Source organism: Ambystoma mexicanum, chromosome 10 (assembly GCF_040938575.1).
Source record: "Ambystoma mexicanum isolate Mex_15411 chromosome 10, UKY_AmexF1_1, whole genome shotgun sequence".
In the NCBI taxonomy this organism is placed as follows: domain Eukaryota; kingdom Metazoa; phylum Chordata; class Amphibia; order Caudata; family Ambystomatidae; genus Ambystoma; species Ambystoma mexicanum.
The window spans coordinates 1,299,333,509-1,299,352,948 of NC_090932.1; the positions used below are offsets into that span (position 1 = coordinate 1,299,333,509).

The following is a 19,440-nucleotide window of genomic DNA, read 5'->3' on the forward strand; positions in this document are numbered from 1 at the left end:
AAGTGATTGTAGGCACAGTGGAAGCCAGGGTTCGAAATTGCTGGGATCTCTTTAGCTCCTGCTTCTACCCTAGGAGAGCCTGGTTAGCTTAAAACCAACAGTTACCCGGAGAAATGCTCCCCAGGACAACTGGTGCATTCCAAACATGCATTTGTGACATCAAACTTGCATGTTTTAGAATGTAGATTTAGAATTAGGGCACATCTAGGATACATTTAAATAAGATGAATCATACATAATCAGCAGAAGCGTTTAAGTGTACATTTTATGTGCAAGTTAGATTACAGTGTGCAAAGTACTCACGCCTGGTTCCCCAGCAGTAGCACCTGCCTACTGGGTGATGACTCCTAAGAGCAGGTTTTAGCTCCTGCTCCTCAAATCTGAATTTAGAGCTGTGGAGGCTCTGAACGACACTGAACTTGACACAAAAGACAGGAAAGCCATGGTACACAGCTGGCTACCAGTCAGACCTAAACTCCTTAAGAATCCTTACATGGGGTAATACTTTGTACTTTGAGAAACCCTCTTCATGGCACATCAATAAAAAGGGAGAGGAAATTGTACAGAGGAGTGCTTAAACCACTATCTGGACTGCCACTGAGCAAACGGGCATACTCTAGGGAAACTGATCATATGTGACTAGAATTTACAGAACATAATGTTTTTTCAATTAGTGTTTATAATTCCAATTTTGCAATCAACACGCTCCAAAACCAGTGTTGTTTCAGCAGAGTAAAGTACTATCCTAAAAGAGCCCTTGTATCAATAGCAAACATCTTGCAAACACGGATTCAAATACCTTTGCAGAAGTTGGCAGACATTCCCTTTTGTTGCTTCATAATCCTGCCAGGTATCCTTCAACCAGGGAAACACTGAGCCAGGGTTATGAGGAGGAACCATAGTAAGAGCATATATTGTGAGAAACTTCAAAAAACATTTCCACATAACAACCGTTGCTATCAAAAACATGAAGCAGACAAGTCTTGCAAGCCAACATAACATTACAGTAACAAAGGTTACATGTGCTGATGTGCTGAAAAAATGTCTAGAATGTGCACAGAATTGTTAAGAGAACCTCTTCACATCTGGAGTGACACCAGTTGACCTGCATTAAAGGTCATGCTTCAGGACAGGGTGTCTATAGACTACTAGGGCATGAACACATCTGGACCAGAGGTCACTATGCAGCTTTGGACAGCCCTCTCAACCACAATGTTATCTGCATGGAGTGCCCAGCAAGTTTGGAATATGGAATTCTTAAACTCTCTGGTCAGGAATGTCTACAGCAACATCATCAAGCCTCTGAAGTTCCTACACCAGGTCTGCTCCCATCTGTGGATGTCCACACATCTGGAATGTGAACCATGAAGCTTCTCGTCTCATCTGAAAAGTTACAAACACCACCATTGATTTGATGATCCAATGTTCAGCTTTGATGGTGCATCTTGCAATAGTCTATTGAAACAAATCAACATTTCTAAAATGGTGCTTTCTACATGTATACAATTTTCACACAATCCCAATTTTTGAATAAAAGTCAGGAATTGCCACATTACCAAGTTGCATAGATAAAAATTGACACTGCCCCACTATCTTCCTCCAGTGATAGATTGGTATCAGCTGCTCAGTTTATAGGATGTGTGGTCCTTGCAGAGTTGTCTACCACAGCACTTTCTTCCGAGAGCCTGTCTTTTGCCAGACGTTCCCTGAGCAGAGTCAGCACACCACACACTTGTGCAGTGTGGATCCATAACCCCAAGCAGGACTCTAAACCCACCCCCTTCAGAAGAATCGGTTTGTTTTGTTTCTTGGCAGAAGCGGTGGGTCTATGGCACTAGCTGACCCACAGATCCAACATTTGGAGGAACAATATTTTCTCTATGGACTTGGATTGACATTAGTTGTGCCCTCATATCCAGGAAGAGCATAGTACGGCGTGCCAGAAAGAGCAGAGGTGATTGTTACAAATATGTATCTTCGCTCTCTCTGGAACACAGACTCTCGTTAGACTGATGCTGCTGCTTTAGTATGTCCTTGGAAGAAAGTAGTCTGGGGGAGTCCTTGGGATAGGTCTCTAGTGGGCTTGTACGCAATGGTTCTTTTTCCAGGACCTCCAAGGAGGTTCGAGTCTGTGCCCCACTTTTCTCCTTCACAGTGCCATTTGCTGGGGCATTCTTCCCTTTGCTGAGCTTTTTGTCCAGTTTCCTCCGCTCTTTCTCCTCCCTTTCTTGCTCTCGGCGCTCTTTAAGTATTTGCCTTTCCTGTGCCTTCTCTGCCTCCTTCTGCTCCTTTGTCCTCTTCACAGAAACAGGGCTACTGGCAATTGGAGGCAACAAAATTGAAGGAGACGGCACCAGGAGTCGCTGAGAGGACGGTTTTGCTTTACTAATGTCTTTGGCCCCATGCATTCTGGGAGGTGACTTGCATGGCAATTCTCCACGCTCCTCTTTCCATTTCTTTAGCTGTATGAGGTGCTCACGCTCAATGTCACTCTCGGTTATGTTCAATTCAATGATCTAAAAGGGAGAAAGAGTAAATAGTCAGTGATGTGGTGAAATAGAATTATTTCGATGAAATGACTGAATTGGAACTCCAGTGAAAAATAATGCCCCCTGCCCCGTTCTGATCTTCCTCTTATGTGATCATTGCAGAACCTCATTTCAGGTCTTGCAGAATTACCACTTTTCTTTGATGTTGGGTTTATGCAGTGACCCTACAAAATAAGGCAGACTTCCTGTAAGATGGAACATGGGCATCAGTCCGGATCTTGTGCACAGTCTTGTACACTAAACCAATTTAGGGGGTTTTCCATTTTGGGGCCATCAGAAAGGATTCAAATGAGGAAGCAAAGATATTTGAGAGAGCGTGACAATAGTCAAACATTTAATCTTCTGCAGACGCCCCATTAGCAGCCATACCAAAATGGTAATACCTCACGAGGCCAAGGAGAAAATCATTCTAATTTATACCATGAACTTCAGTTGGCTTTAATCTAACTAGAGTATATTACAGCGACTGGGAGCTTGCTATTATAGTAAACTCTAGCAGCAGCAAAATGGGATAATACTATTTTAGGCAAATAGCAAGAAGGCTATTGGCAAAAGAAGGTTTTTGAAAAAAAGAGCACTGCAAAGACACATTCATTTTCTACCCAACAAACCCTTAAACACAAGGGGCTTGTCCAATAGACTTGTTGCAATGCATGGTTGGCACTGTTCATATATACAAATATTACTTACCAGTAATAGTCTTCCTGAAGCTTTTATCTGCTTAGAATCATATGCTTTGCGTAGTCCGCCATCTAGTGGTTGGTTGAAGTATAACATTTGTTTATTCAAAGTTGAAAAAAGGGGCATTCCTGTGGCACTATCCCCATTCTACATGTACACATACTCCTGATCCCTCACGTACCAATATCCTTAGATGGTTTCTTTTTCTGGCCTGTCTATGATGTTTGTGCATGTAATGTTTCTGTCGTGCTGCTCTTTTGTGGGGAAAGAGGGCAGGCACATGGAATTCCAAGCAGATGCAAGCTTCAGAAAGACTATTACTGGTAAGTAAAATGTGTCTTCTTGTGCTTGTGAACCTGCTTAGATACATATGCTTTGCATAGATTAGCAAGCAGTACCAGAAAAAGGTGGTGGGCAAACCGGACAGTTGAAAAAAAGGTGTTTAAGTACTGCCTGTCCTGTCTGTCCCACCTGGGAATCAGAGCTCACCGGTGTATCTGCACAATGGTGCTATGTGAAAGTGTGCACGGAACTCCAAGCTGCTGCTTTGCAAATCTCCTCTAGTGGCTATAAATACAAGGCTAGCTCCCGTGCTGCGTGTTAAATGTGCCTAGGTTTGAAATATAATGTTTTTATTTGCAATTAAATATAGTTGAATAAACCAGACAATTCATCTAGATATGGTGGCCTTGATTACAGGTTCACCTTCTCCTCCAGTCTGAAAGATACAATTCACTTGTTTCATGTAATTCTTTTGTTTTGTGTAAATGGAACTGGACTTATCTTCGTACATCCAGTGTGTTTAGAGCTCTTTCTCCTTTATTTTGAGGTTTAGGGAAAAATAGATTAACGTTTTTAGATGAATGTTGGCAAAAAAACATGGGTACGCATGAAGTACTACCTCGTGTTTGTCTATGGAGATAAAAGGCTTCGACACCGATGTTTGTTTTTCGCATACCCTACTTAAAGATTTAACATCTATAAGAAATGCCATGTTTTAATGAGATTGTGTGCATAGGGATAAAAAAAGCTGCTCCATGAGTCTTTGTAACAGTGTTTAAGTCCCCTACGCTGGAGGTGGATGTGCCACGGCAAGTGGTACCCCTTTGACTCTTTCCATCAAGGCTTTAACCACTGACACTTTCCACCAGGGTGCCTTTTGTTGTGATGTAGCATAAGCAAGTAGTGCTGCTGGATTCACCTTGAGTGAGTTGTATACTAGGCCCAAATCTAGAAGGGAATTTACAATGCGTGTAGGACATGCAAAGGATTGACGTGTTTCTGTTTTACAGCAAATTACAAAACGTTTCCACTTGTTGTAATGGCAATGTCATGTATTCGAGTTCCTTAAGCATTTCCATACACCTTGGCAGTAAATACCTTAGAGGTAAATGTAGGTGACCGAACTCTGACATTAGGAGCTGTACTTCTAAATTCAAGTGCAGGAATGAGATAGTTTCCCTTGCTGTTGTGTAAGCAGGTTGTGTACCGGTTGAAATTTGACTGGTGGCTGACCCGCCACCCCCAGCAGGTGGGCCTGGCCTTCATTGGTGCATTAGGATTACTGTTGCACTGTCGAATATAAGTTTCTGCATCATCTTTCGGAGTAATGGAGTTGAGGGAAAAGCACAAACATCACTGACAAATTCACGGACAAATGTATCCGTAGGGCATTCCCCGAAGACCCTTTGTGCGGCTACCTGGATGCAGAGTTTTGGCATTTTTTGTTTAGTGCTATTACAAATAGATCCACAGTTGGCAACACTCACATTCTGAAAATCTGTTTGAGTGCGGATGTGTTTCATTCCCATCCGTTGACTTGTTGGACAACTCTGCTTAGGCTGTTCATCAGGAGGTTGTGTTCCCCTGGGACATGCTGTGCCTAAACTTACATTCCTTTCTTGATGTACCACTGCCACATCCCCTCTGCTAGCGTTGACAGTGTTGGTGTATGTCATTGCTGTGGTGTTGTCTGTGTTTATATCAATACACTTTTGCTGAGTAACCTTGTTTTGAAAGGCTAGCAGTGCCATCTTTATTGCTTAAGGTTACAGGATGTTTATGTGGTATATCTTTTGGCTCTGACCACATGCCTCAAACCGTAGGTTCCGGACAATGGGCCTCCCCCACCTTAACATTGAGGCATCTGTTGTGATGGTTGCGAGTTTGAAGGGCCTACATTTTAATAGGTTTTCTTTTGTTCACCACTGCAGAAAGTTTACCAATTCTTCTGAAATCACCACTAGATCGTCCCATTGGCCCGATATTTGAGACCATTTTTTTGATAGCCGGGGTTGTATTTTTATAATTTTTAGCCATGCATTTGGTACTTTGTAGATGCATGATGCCATCATACCCAGCATTTTCATGACCTTTCTTACTGTTACCTTGGTGCCAGCTTTGAAACAAGTGATCAGGTGCAGGAAGGCTTACACCCTTTTCTGTGGATGGGCATACAATTGCCTGTTCTGAATCTATGATTGCTCCCAGGGTTTAAGACTTGACTCATTTATGGGGAATCAGTTTGAAAAGTAGGTTCACTGTTCTTTGCATCGTTCTCCAGGCATTTTGCCAGGGTTTCCCCGGTTATTAACCAGTCATCCAGATAAGGGTAGATGTTCTCCCAGCAAGTCCAAACGATAGTACCTTGAACTGGTAATCTCCTTTTCCTACCTTGAACCTTAGGAATGTTCTGTGAGCAGGGAAAATAGAAATATGAACGTATGAATCTTGCAGGTCTAGTGTGTTCAAAGATTTCTTTTCTTTATAGAAGTGGGATGACTTCCTATAGTGTTGTCATTTTTGGGGCTTTATGTATTTGTTTGCTTGCCTCAGATCTGATATTGGCCTCTTTATTTCTTAGTACCAAAGAAAGAGAACAAAGTAAATGCTCCCTTCTACCTGATTTGGTTTGACTTTCTCAATGGCTCTTTTTTGTACAAGAGCCTAGACTTTTTTTTTTAAATTGTTCCTGGTGTTGCTGCAGCAGCTTTCTGTTGCGCCATCAGAGGTTCTTTGGAGCCCCTAATAGTTTGATATAATACCCTTTCTCGACTGTCGAGCACCCATTGATCTGAAGTAATCCACTTATGTGTGGGTGAATGTTATGCGATGCCCCTATCGGGGTGACATGGGAGGGTATGTGGATTTCCTTGTTTAGGGGCAAGGATGCACCCATAAAGGCTTGTCCTCTTCCTCTATGCTATTACCTAGAGAGGGATGAATACGTGTGCTGTTGGCTCCCTGTAATCCAGCTACTACCCTGATTGTGTGAATTGACCTGTGTTGGGAGAAGGTATTGGGCCGAAAGTAATAGCGGTTTGTGTAAGCCCCTCTTGGTTGATAGATATGCCTGCCATCTGACTAAGTTTCTTTAGTGTGTTGTAGTCCTTCTTGGCTCATAGTCTCATCTACCTCCCTACCAAAGAGTCAGGCCTACTCTATAGGTTTGTCTAGTAGGGTAGCCTGGGTTTCAGCTTTAAGCTCTGAGCCCCTTTAGCCGTTTGGCACTTATTTTTTTCCAGATGGGCATCCCCTCATGATGCCTGTCTTTTTTTTATTTATATATTTATTGATTACAGCAAGAAAGAAGTAAAGCTAATACAACGCCCATGAATAACATCAAAATTCCAACTCCCCCCAACCCCTTCTAACTCCCCCATCCCGGTGGTAGCGTCCAAACCTCTCAAGCCTGAAACAGGTCCAGAATCCTGATCTTATGAGGGCACCATTGCGCCATGAAATCTGACTGAAGGAAGTTCAATACCGCCCCCCCCCCCCCCATCTCCTCGTGAAGGAGTCAGATGACCCTTGCAAATTATGCGACAGTTTCTCCATTGTGATCAGGGACCAGATCCTCTGCAACCAGCTGAAGACCCCCGGAGGATCAGCCTGTTTCCAGTGCTGAGCTATTACTGACCAAGCCGAAATGAGTAAGCCCACAAAAGATCTCCATTGTGTCCTGGAGAGCTTCTCAGCAGCATGGTCTCTCAGTACACAAAGACATACCTGGGCCCCCATCTGGTCCACGTAGGGGAACATCTCCTTCATATGGGACTTCACCTCAGCCCAAAAAACCTGTATCTCTTTACAATCCCACGATATATGCCTCCAGGTACCTTCCGCCCCGCAACCCCTTCAGCAGAATTTGGAGGCCGACGGGAACATCCCATTCAGGTGCTCAGGCGTATAGTGCCACTGCAGAGCAATCTTGACCCACATTTCCCTCAGTTGTATGGAGCTGGTCAGGGAAAAGATGTCCCCCCACAGGTTTTTCCATTGCTGTTTTGCTATAGGCTTCCCCATCGTTCGTTCCCATTTTATCATATAGGTCCATTTGACCTCCTCAGACTGCACTTGTATAAATTTGCACAACATTGAGACAAATTTCCTCGACCCCGAGTTGGTTATGGTGTAGTGTTCAAAGGGGGTGAGGTCCCTTGTGGCTGCTCGCTTGATGACCGGCGATGCCAACCAGTGGCGAAGTTGTCCATATCTGAACATGTCTGAGTCTCTCAGCCCTAGAGGTCCAGCGCAGTCCTTAAATTACTTCACCTCCCCGTCTTGAAACATCTCACCAATTTCTGTCCACCCAGCATATCCCCATTTCTCGTACGTTCCCCTCTCCAACCCAGGTGGGAAGTCTGGGTTCCCAAACATGGGGGTGAACGGACCTGGCACTGTTGTCATAACCCCTCTCCTCGTTTGGGCGTCCCATGCGTCCATTGTGGCCCCCAAGACTGTGCCTATTCGCAAATTAGGGTGTCTGGTCTGTGTCCCTTCCACAACATTTCCCTCAGCTGAGTTCTAGCGACAGCTCCGTCTTGATCAGCCCATCTCGTTTGCTCCTCGCCCCCCATCCATTCCCTTATTACCCATAACTGTGCTGCTTGATAATATCTGAGAAAATGTGGGAAAGCCAAACCTCCATCTTGTTGGGATGCCGACAGTACCCCCTTTGCTACTCTAGGTGGCTTCCTTCTCCAGACATAGAGATAGAGCATTTTAGTAAGGGCTCGAAAAAAGGTCTTGGGGATCGATATCGGTAGAGCCTGAAAAAGATAAAGCAACTTAGGCAGGACCGTCATCTTCACCGAGACCATACGTCCCCACCAAGAAATCGTCAGCGGGTTCCAACGGTCAAGCTCACTTTTGAGTTTTGCCAAGAAGCCTTTATAATTTTGTTCGTAAAGGGACTCCACCTTGCCCATTAACATTACCCCCAGGTACTTAATCCCCTCATTCTGCACCTTAAAGTGCAAGGAAGACACCACCCGGGCAATTTCCACACCGCCCCCCCAAAACCCGTGCTTCCGATTTATTTCTATTGATCTTAAGCCCCGATATCTCACCAAACCTATCCAGTTCCTGACATCGCACCGGGAGAGAGTGGGCCGGATCCGTTAGTAAAACTAACATGTCATCCGCATAAGCCATTATCTTGTGCTGGGTGCCCGCCATGTCTATCCCTACCATCGTGGGAAGTTCTCTCACCTTTATAAGAAATGGCTCCAGGAAGAGGGCGTAGAGCAAAGGCGACAAAGGACACCCTTGCTGTGTGCCTCTTGAAAGCTCTATTTTGTCTGTAATCTCCCCATTCAAAGCTACTCTAATCGAGGGGGTGCAATAATTAGCTCTAACCATTCTCATGAATTGGCCCCCGAAGCCCAGGCCCTCCATACTCCTAAATAGCATTGACCACTCCACCCTATCGAATGCCTTTTTCGGCATCTAACGCTAACAGGACTGCCTGAGTTTGCTTAATCCCTACCTTTTCAATTAGATGTAAGACCCGTCTAATATTATCATGGGTTTTCTGGCCCTGAATGAAGCCTGATTGGTCCTTATTGATCAATTTGGGAAGCACTAGGGCCAGCCTAGCCGCTAGCACCTTCGTGTATATTTTGGCATCCAAATTCATAAGAGCTATGGGTCGGTATGCGGACGGTAACAGGGGATCTTTGCCTCCCTTATGAAAGACCAACACTTTGGCTTCACTCATTGACGGGGTCACCGGTCCAGATTACCCAAAGGTATTGAAGAGTGCTGCCAAACACGGGGACAGCAGCGTAGCGAACTTCTTATAAAAAGCTGCCGTAAAACCGTCAGGGCCCGGGGCTTTATCAGGGCGGAGTGTTCTGATGGCTGATCTCACCTCAACCTCCCTAATTTCTCCTTCCAGCAACTCCCTCTCCGTCTCCGAGAGACTGGGAAATCTTATCCCTCGTAAGTACGAGATCTGAGCCTCCGCACTAGGAGCATCAGAGGAGTATATCTGCCGATAATATTCTCTGAAGACTTACCCCATCTCTTGCGTGGTGGAGACCGCTTCCCCCCGCCCATTCAGTAGTTTTTTGATGGCCATGTCTTGCTGCTTCGCCTTCAGCTGCCTAGCTAAATACCTATCGGCTTTATTCGCCTTCATAAAGTAACGATGCCGAAAGTATAGGTGGCGTCTCTCCGCCTTTTTTGTGTGGAGTGTATCTAATTGGGTCTCTGTTAGTCTCAGCTCTCTTTTCAGGCAAAGAGTCGGGGCACTAACCAAGTTTGCTCTAATGTCAGCCACCCTTGCCTCCTAATCCCTCTCCCATGCGAACCGCTGTCTGTCGTTGGCCACTTTCAAGGCTATAACATGCCCCCTGATTGCAGCCTTAAAGGCTTCCCATACCATGCCTGCGCTCACATCACCCATGTCGTTAAGGGCCCAATATTCCTCAATCTTTTCTCTGACCGATGCCTCCATCACCGGGTCCCGAAGGATCCTTTGCAGGAACCTCCAGGTCCATAGTTTAGACCTTTTCCCCGGTGTCCTCAGCTCCATCCAAACCAGCGCATGATCTGAGAGAGAGATAGGCCCTAGTTCCACTTCCCGAATGTCTCCCAACAGCCCCACCGAGGCCCAAAAGTAGTCAATCCTAGACATTGAGCCATACACATGGGAATAACATGTATACCCCTTCTGCTGTCCCTTCACTTCCCTCCAAACATCACAAAGCGCAAGATGGCTCATTTTTTGGCGAAGCCGCTTAGTAGGACCTCCCGGGCCAGTGTGGCTCCCCGAGCTCCGGTCCAACACTGGATCCCAAGCCAGATTCAGGTCTCCACCTAAAATTGTCTCCCCCTCCGCAAAGGCCTCCAATCGGTCCAGAACCTCTCTTAGGAAACCATCTTGCCCAGTATTTGGTGCATATACCGAAGCGAGAGTGAGCACCCTCCCCTCTATAGTGACATTCACAAATACAAATTGCCCATGTTTATCCGTCTGGGTTTTGTGGATATTATTGTGCGCCCCATCACAGAAGGCCATCAGTACCCTAGCTTTTTTGTCAGGGGGATGTGCCTGTACTATCCGCCTGTAGCCCTGCAGACGTAACTTTGCCCTGTCCCGCAGTCTTATATGAGTCTCTTGTAATAATAAAATGTCCCCCCTCTCCCTTCTCAGGTATTCCTCCACTTTCTTCCTCTTGACCGGGGCATTGAGTCCCCAGACATTGAATGTCAGTAGTTTCAGTTTACCCATCGCAATTCGCACATCTCCCTATATGTAGTCCCCTTGGACCTGGCTCGTTCCTTTCGCCACAACCCACACCCCCCCGCATCCCGATCCCATGTAACTCCCCCCTCCCCCCACCCCAACAGCCCCCAACACCCCTAAACTGTCGCAAGGAGGGCCAGGGAACCTATGGTTGCTAGGGCGCTCAGCCCTTCGCACCCATCCCTCAAGTAACTCGGGAAAGAACATCTCGGGGAGTCCTAAACCCTGAATCTCCTTACCACCCTACCAAACAGATTCCACAGTGCGTCTCCCACCGGGCCTATTTCAACCAACAAGTGCAGTGTGTCGACCGCTATGATACTAAATACTTTCAATCCTTTTTACCAGTGCCAGTCACCCCCTGACAAACTTACTACTAGCACATCAGGATAGGCTCTCATCTACCTACTTCTTACTGCGCTGGACCTCTTTCCATTCCCAGGGCTTTTTACCTGGCGTGGCTCTGCTCTGCGGGCTTCTGCTGACCACGTCCTGCTCTTGGATGCCCAGTAGATGAAGTCCCTCTTCGCAGGAAGTCACCCTCGGTGACTTCCCTTCCCAAGAGAATAGCAACCCAAATGGAAAGGTCCACTTGTATCTGATCTTCTTGCTCACCAATTCCCTGACGACAGGGGCCATCGCCCTCCTCTTCTGTAAAGTCACTTGCGCTAGGTCATGATACAGGTAAATTTCCACTCCGTTCATCTTTATATGATCCATTCCCCTGGCTTTCCTCAGAATGTCCTCCTTCTGGGGGTACGATGACATTGCCACCAACACCTCCCTGGGGCGCTCCCCCGGCTCTCCCGTCCGCTTAGGGCCCACACGATGAACCCGGTCTACCCTGATCGAGTCTGCATCCTTCTCTCCCAGTATGTCATGGAACACCTCTTGCACTGCCGTCTTCAAGTTTTTCTCTGCCACCGATTCCACCTTGTTCTTGATGCGAATATTAGCCCTACGGGATCGGTTTTCAAGATCTTCGCACTGCAGTTCCAAGTTATAGGTCAGGTGGACTAGACGCTCCTGGGCTTCACTATATTTCTGGGTTTCTACCTCTAGGTTTTGTACCACCTTTTCCAGGGTGTCAGTGCGTTCTTCAAGCTTTGCGCCATCTTACCTGATGTCTTGAACTGCCTGCTTCATGTCCTCTCTCATGCTGGCAAACTGATCCTGCACCGTGGACATAAAGGTATCCTGCAGGTCCTTAAACCAGACCTGCATATCTTCCCTCGAAATTTGATGACCCTGCAAGGGGTCCTGGTTCGAGGACTCAGGAGCGTCCCTCTGGGGCTTCCCACGTTGGCCGCCCTCCATGTCGTTCGCCCAAAGCTGGATCACACTCGTGCCACGTCTGGTAGAGGTAGATGTCGCCCTCGAGGGGCACCTTCTCCCTTTCGGCCCTTTATTCTTGGACATCCGGCACCCCCAGGACGGACTCCGCCAGCTCCACCGCTTCGCTCCTGTGCCCTACAGCGAGCTCACAATGGGGGGTAAAAAAAACACACCCCCCCCCCCCCCCCGACAACCCCAGAGGATGCCTTTTACTCACTCTCAGCCAGGAGCAGTCCTTAGTCCCTGCCCCTGTCCTCCAGGGAGGACCTCCGATTAGCTGCACACTTTTTTAGCTCATCCAGGGAGCACCCGCCTCACTCCAGTATCTGGCTCCGCGCGGGCACCAGCCACAGCTCTTCTCTTGATTATTAACACCAGCTGTGTGCTAGTGCTACTGATGTGAAGCCACACATGGCCCCCACTCCCCCGGGCCAGGCTTCGAGGGGTCCTCCAGAATGTCCCAGGCAGCCCAGCCAGTAAACCCAACTGGGCACCCTAGACCGCTACCTGTTGCGTTCTTGAGAGAATGCCGTGGGGGGAGGGGGGGGTAAAGGACCATCCGTCCCCTCCACGGGCCCAGGATCGCCGGTGCTTCGCCGCCTCCACAGCTGGCGCTGAGCTCGCCCCCCGCCGGGGACAGATCCTCTCGCAATCTCCGGTCACGGCGTCCTCGATGCTGCACGGCCAATCCAGCCGACTCTCGCCTCTTCCACAGGGGGGGGGGGGGAAGCAGGAACCGAATCGCCCCCCCCCCCCCCCCCAGGAGGAAGCCGCAGCCGGGCGCTCCCTCACCGCTACGGTCTCCGCCCGGCGCCTAGCCTCTCCCCGCCTCCACTCCGATTCCACGCCGCAGCCCCAGCGTGACTCGGAGCCGGCACTCCACTATCCCCGGGTGGGGAGTCCTCCGGCAGCAGGACACCGGCCTCCTAAGCGATCGACATGTTTAGGGAGTTATATTTCCCGGCCCGGCATGAGCGCCCGGCACGCGCATCTCCTCGCCACGGCCGCCATGTTGGAATTCCTCCGTTTGGCACTTAACAGTTTCTCCTGCAATCTGTTGTCCTGATGCATCTGCTGCATCAAAGGTGTTCTTGATGGTAGCGTTAGACGTCATCATTCCATCAGATATCTTTTGTAATGTAGATTGGGACGACATGAAGGACGCATTAAAACATGTCAATGCAGATGTACAATGTGCTCTGTTTTACCTAGGCATTAGGGCAGTTGTGTTTGCAATCCTAACGCAATATGCTATGTTAGCTTGCATTTCTATGGCGCCTTCTGTCAGTTTATGGTGTCAAAGCGTTTCTGCCTGTCAGAGAGCCAAAGGAAGAGTATGACAGAACATTCCGTAGTATTAGGGAGGAGCAAAGATGGGTAGATAGTTGGGAGGCAAAGGGCGAGGCAGTCTCCTGCAGTCAGCCATTTCGATCTGGGAGTGGTTGTGCTGACTCACCCAAACCCCTCTACACCTGCAGATATTCAAGGGGAAACGAGCCCTCGGCAAAGGGCGAGGCAGTCTCCTGCAATCAGCTGTGGGTCAGCTGGGATACCTACTGGAGCTTGTGAGCATTGGCTGTGATCATTTGTGAATGCTGACACAGTAGCTGTCAAAGTAAAGTGTTTGTCCAGCTTAAACCAGACAAAGCAAATTGGAAGGCAATCAAGCCATGGGAAAGCTTTACACAAAGGAGTTAATTTGCAACACGGCATCCAGAGTCTTGTCACACCGGAATTGCTCTGACAGGGTGCTGTACTGGGGAAACAGAGTGAACGATCAGTAATCAAGAGTCCCGTGGAGAGCCAACGCTAAATAAATTCTGTAGCTTGCCACGTTGTATCTGTGGTTTCATTAGCTCTCTGTGGCTCTCAACAGGAAATGACCTGCGTGGGGTCTAAAAACTATAATTTGCATCTAACCTGAAACTAGTCAGTCATGCTATTCCCTGAAGCTTATGAAATCAGACACACCAGAAAACCCAGAACCAACGTCCGCTCCCATTTCAAAAAAGAAAATTCTACCAGTAAAGAGGAAAATCCCAGTGGTGGACCTATTTTCATGCACATGCCCTATTGAGCCCAATTCAGCTATCCCCCCACAACCACCCCACCCGCCCCCACCCACCTCTCAAGACCCTCAGTAAGCGTTTATTCCCTTATTTGCTGCTCCTATTAGTTTTGACCCAGGGGGACGAGGGGGTTCGACTGCTGCTCAAGACATTATTGGCTTTAACAATCTTGAAAATATTGAAATTAAAGGATGCCGATGTCCAACCATTGAAGTCCCAGCTATAAGTGCGAACAGTGTTGCTGTCTAAGGGTATGGTTGCTTCCCAAGGGGGAGATATTGATCCAGATTGCAGGTCTTCTATTATTAACAACTGCTCTATGCCTGCGGACTCTGTAGCTCCACCTGCTCGGGCCTCTATTGGTTTCAAGTTGGAGAGTGACTAATATTGTTGTTTCCTGTAATGCAACCATTTCATACTTGAAGAAGGCCATCCGCGAAGAGTCCATCTGTCCCACACAAGTAAGTCTACCCCATGCCCGATTAAGTTCCATAATGGGTGGCCTGTAGGTGAAGAAAATCCAATGATTGAAGTTGGGGGAACGGTAGAATTAGGGACAAACACTGACGTGGTGGGAGCAATTCAAGACCCTGCATCGGATAAAAGTCTATTGGGCTCATCCCTGCTCTGTGGTCAAACTGCAGATTATACATCTAATTCTCCAAAGGGGGACGGGGGTAGCAGCTCTTTGAAAGAGGTCGGAATATTGGAAATTATCCTGTGTCTTTGTCTTAAACATCGTTGTTGAAGACTCTTACTTCCCTCTTATCTGTTTATGCCTTTTTGTAGTCTCTATATTTAATGGGGACTTCTCCATAACTCCCCCTGATGTCAAGCTATTGGAGCTGGGGATCTGCTGCTGTTCTTTACTTGAAAGTGCTCCTCTGCTGGGCTGTTGAGGGTCGATCTCGACCACTGCGTCTGAAACCCCAACCTCTAGTTCTGTTGCCTGGGCTCCAGACCCTGCCATCTTCGGACCCGCATGAATGGCATAAAGAGTCCAACACCTTGAGCGGCGATCGCAAAGTGTTTTGGGTTTAAATTGTTGGCACACACGGCAGAAATATTCGGAATTGGTCACTTGGTAGACAGTTGTTACACACCCTGTGTCTCCAGTTCACATGTGGTGCAAAGGGGAAAAGAATCTCTAGGCCTACATGTAAATGTAATACAAGTATATATCACTTGCATATCCCTCTGCCCCCACTCTCCCAACTGTACGCCTTGTCAAGTCACAGTCGGGTCGAAGAAGCCTTTCGCCAAACTCTGCGTCCATGTCAGTCAGCGATCCATGTGTAATGGTGTCGAAAATATTCCTCCGCACTACAAGTTTTGCTGCCAACCAATGATGGAACAAAACTATTTGAGGACGTCAACGCATGTGGGTTCATGTTGAATAGAGATAGTGTGACACCCTTTCTTTGACTTTGAAATAAAGGAACAAGTTACTGACCGGAAACTCTTGTTATCCAGCATGGGTCTTTCCTTGATTCACATGCCCATGAATATTCCCCGTCGCCAGGCTGGGAATCCTCAGTTAATTTAAAGCAGTTTAGCTTTGAGCTAAAAACTGCTAGTCTCTATAGTGTCACTTGGTTCATACTGCCCCAGCCATGGACACTCTTCCTCCTAAGGTCCACCCCCGATGGCCATCCTCATATTTGGTAGTATACGTAAAGTGGCAGTATGAACCAAAAAGAGCCAGAGAGGGAAGGGAGGGTTTGCATGCAAATCCATGCTGGAGAACAAGAGTTATAGGTAAGGAAAGTAACCTGTTCCATCTAAAGCATGGGATCTTTCATGGATTCACATGCTCATGAATACGATTACACAGCTCCTGTTGTGGCTGTGAAGAAGAAATCTACCACCCCAACTGTAAGGAGCGCGGAGAGCTGCAAAACGCTGACGGAACGACCCGCGATAACATGAAAAGCACGAAAATCAGTGCGGCATGAGGACTCGTATCCCGAGACAGGACTTCAGTACAAAGCCATCTGACGCCCCGTAGCTGACCCAACAGATAGACTGAAGACCAATATCCATGACAAAGAGCGGTGTGGTTTAATGGTTCCAAGAATCGAGCCATAAACACAGTGCCCAAGATTGAAAGGAAAAGATACGAAGAACACTCCCTGAACAGTGGGGTTATGGATCCAGTCAAATAATAAAACAATCTGGTGAACACTAGAGGTCGAAACCCTTACTGACTAAAAAACTAAAGAAAATGAAGTGAGCAAAACAAGCCTGTGTACCACAGGTAGCACTTGCCTGGGCTCCTTGTGTAATGGGATGTGGTGGCCAAGTGGACCTTGATATAGGCGTGGACGAGGCCAGCGAGAGCAGGTATGGTAGAAGCTGCGGAGTAGTCACTCGCAGCAGTGAAATCGTCAGCAGTCGGCACCACACTGCAAAGCGCTTCCACTTGTGCTTTAGCTAGGATCATCTTGCATACCAAAGGCAGCGAATAATGTCATAATTCTAAGGCTGCAGAAGTCAGGCCTTGAGACTCAGACGCTGGGTCGTGGTACAGTATTGACCCACCTTCTCTGGGGAGGTTGTTGGTAAGTGTAGGCAGTTTGATTGTCAGGACCACAGACAGATGGAGAAGGTCCGAGTACCAGATCTGTCTGGGCCATGCCGGTGCAATAAGGATCATCTTGCAGTGGTACCGTCTGAGTGTGTTGATCACCCGTAGTAACAGCAGAATTGGAGAAAAGCATACAGGAAGAGGCCCTCCCACGGGAACGAGAAGGCATTCCCCAGACTGCTTGGCTGGGGAATATCTGCTGGCAAACGTCTGACATTTGGTGTTGGCAGCCGTCACAAAGAGGTCGTTCTTAGGGAGACCCCACTCGTTGGAGACGAGACACTTGCGCCAACTAAAGCTCCATGTCATGACAGAACCGCAGCTCCCTGCTGAGAGAGAGTGTGATGGTGTTCTTGATGCCTGCCAAATGAAACGGGATAAGGAACTTGCATTAAGCAATGACCCAATGCAACAGATTTTGTGCTTCCAGGGAGAGCGCGGGCCAGCATGTCCCACCCCGTTTCCTGATGCAAAACATGGGGGCTGTTGTCCCGCACCACCTTTCCCTGGAGCAGAAGCTGAAAAGACTTCAGGGCGCAGAAGACTGCATGCAGTTCACAGACGCTGATGTGTAACTCCTTTTCTTACGGGAGCCAGTGGTCTCAGGCGTGAGAATGTCCTGTGTGGGCTCCCCAACCTCCCAGAGGCATCAGTTGTGGCTGTAGCCTGATACGGAAGGATCTGAAAGGGAGTGCCTTGTGAGGTGTGAATGAGCTGACCACCATTGCAGGGCTTGACGGAATGCCCAATTGAGGGTGATCTTGTCGGTGCATGTGCTGGTGACTTGTTGCCACCTGGCATCTAGAAATTCTTGACTGGGGCTCATCTGTAGCCTGCAGAAGGGGAGCAGATGGATGCGGGAAGAATATTATCCCCAGCAAGGACTTGATGGACTGGACTGTTGCCATGGAACCTGTCGACAGCCGCTGGACCTTCATAGGGATGGCCTTCACACTCTTTCGAGGGAGTCGTTCTGCGATGGCACCATGCAGAATTCAGATAGTTGATCGAGAATCCGAGCAAGGTCTGAATTTGGATGGTCTCTGCAGTGTGCTGGGTTGCCAGCACGCAAGACTAGACAAGCCAATCGTCCAGGTAAGGGTAAACGTAGATTCCTTTGCAGCGCAAATGCACTGCCACTGGTGGCAGGCATTTGGTGACTACTCTTGGGTCGATTTTAGGCCAAAGGGCAAGGCCTTGAACTTGTCATTTAGTAACTGAACGACAAACCGTAGGCACCTATGGTATATGCAATGAATGGGGGATGTATAGGCATCTTCCAGGTCGAGGGTCGCCATAATTCCCCTTTCTCCAGTTGGATGAGTGCAGGCTGCAACGTGATCATCCTGATCTTTTGGAATTTGGAAAACTTGTTGTGGCGCCTCAGGTCTAGGATTGGCCGCCACCCCTCCTCTCCCCTGACTTATTCATTACCAGAAAGTATCTCGAGTACACACTGGAGGGGCCATTTGTCTAGAATGGCTTGAACCTCATGAGCCACGTGCAGTTCTGCTCTTGTGACAGGAGGAATTAGACCGAATATAAGGTCAGACTTCAGCCGGGCAGAAGAGACCAAGACGTATTGTTTCTTTTACTCACACTTCCTTAGTGTGCCTTTCTTTTCCAATGACATGGGATATTGTATTTTCTAGATAGTGTTCACGCGTACAAATTACTAACCCACATCCCATGTCACAAATATTACTCTCCAGTGAATGTCTAACTATGTACATGATTTTATGACACTATGGTTTGTAATGCAAAGTAATTATGCAAAGTAACCTTTGAACTACTGCATAAAAAAAGTAAATAAACAGCTTACATTAATAAGCTAAATGAAAAATCAGAAATGTGCTCCATATACTGTTTGAGTCATGTGTTTAATACCAGCTATCATGTTAGTTTGCTTAATGGTTGCCCAGAATGACATGTGCTCCCATTAGGGTCAATATAAATCAGTGTACTCCTAACTAGTTGCGTACAACCCTTAGACTCACAGAGGGGAGGACAACCCCCTTGTTACAACCAGGAGGAATATGTGGGCATCTGTCCTGGAATTCCAAAACGTGCCCTGGCTGAAGGACATCAAGCACCCATTTGTCCGTGGAGATCTTTCGCCACTGATCAACAAAGTTAGATAGTGGGCCTCCCACTGGGGTGCAGAAGGGGGAGCTCGGGTCCCAGGCTGGTTCAGACCTGCTTCGGCATCTCCGTCCTGGATGGGGGTCGGGGGGTTGGGGGAGACGACAACACTGGGAGCCACTGCCGTAGGCCTGGGAGATTCGCCTATAAGCCTCCTGGGTAGTAGAGTGGGAGGTCTGACGATAGGGAGTGGTGAAACTCTTTCAAGACCTGCAGACTCTCCCCTTAGAGTAACAAAAGGACAGACTCATCTGCTGGTGGGTGCCCAGAGAACGTGCTGTCTCAGTGTTAGTCTTAGTCTTTATGGCCTCAAGAGTTTCAATGACCACCGTGCCAAACAGGTTGTCACCATCAAAGGGCATGTCAACTACCTTGGTCTGCACATCTGTGCGAAGATGGTTGCTTTAAGTCAACCCTGGTAATGGAGGGCCACACCAAAAGCCAGAGTATGCGATGTTGAGAGAGACCGAGATTGCGTGGTCGGAAGCCGCCACCGCCTCCTGAAACAGGGCCAAGGCTTGGGCCTTATTATCGTCCACTAGG

General features: G+C 47.8%; 1 protein-coding gene across 1 annotated transcript in view; it reads right to left on the minus strand.

Moving 5' to 3' along the window:
• Window positions 1–659: 659 nt before the first annotated feature.
• Window positions 660–19,440, minus strand: part of TBC1D10A (TBC1 domain family member 10A) — a 621,584-nt gene continuing 602,803 nt past the window's right edge. Inside the window, exon 9 of the mRNA XM_069619305.1 lies at window positions 660–2,516. Within this exon, the coding sequence (XP_069475406.1) occupies window positions 1,962–2,516 (555 nt within the window). The 3' untranslated portion in view covers window positions 660–1,961. The remainder of the gene's footprint in view (window positions 2,517–19,440) is intronic.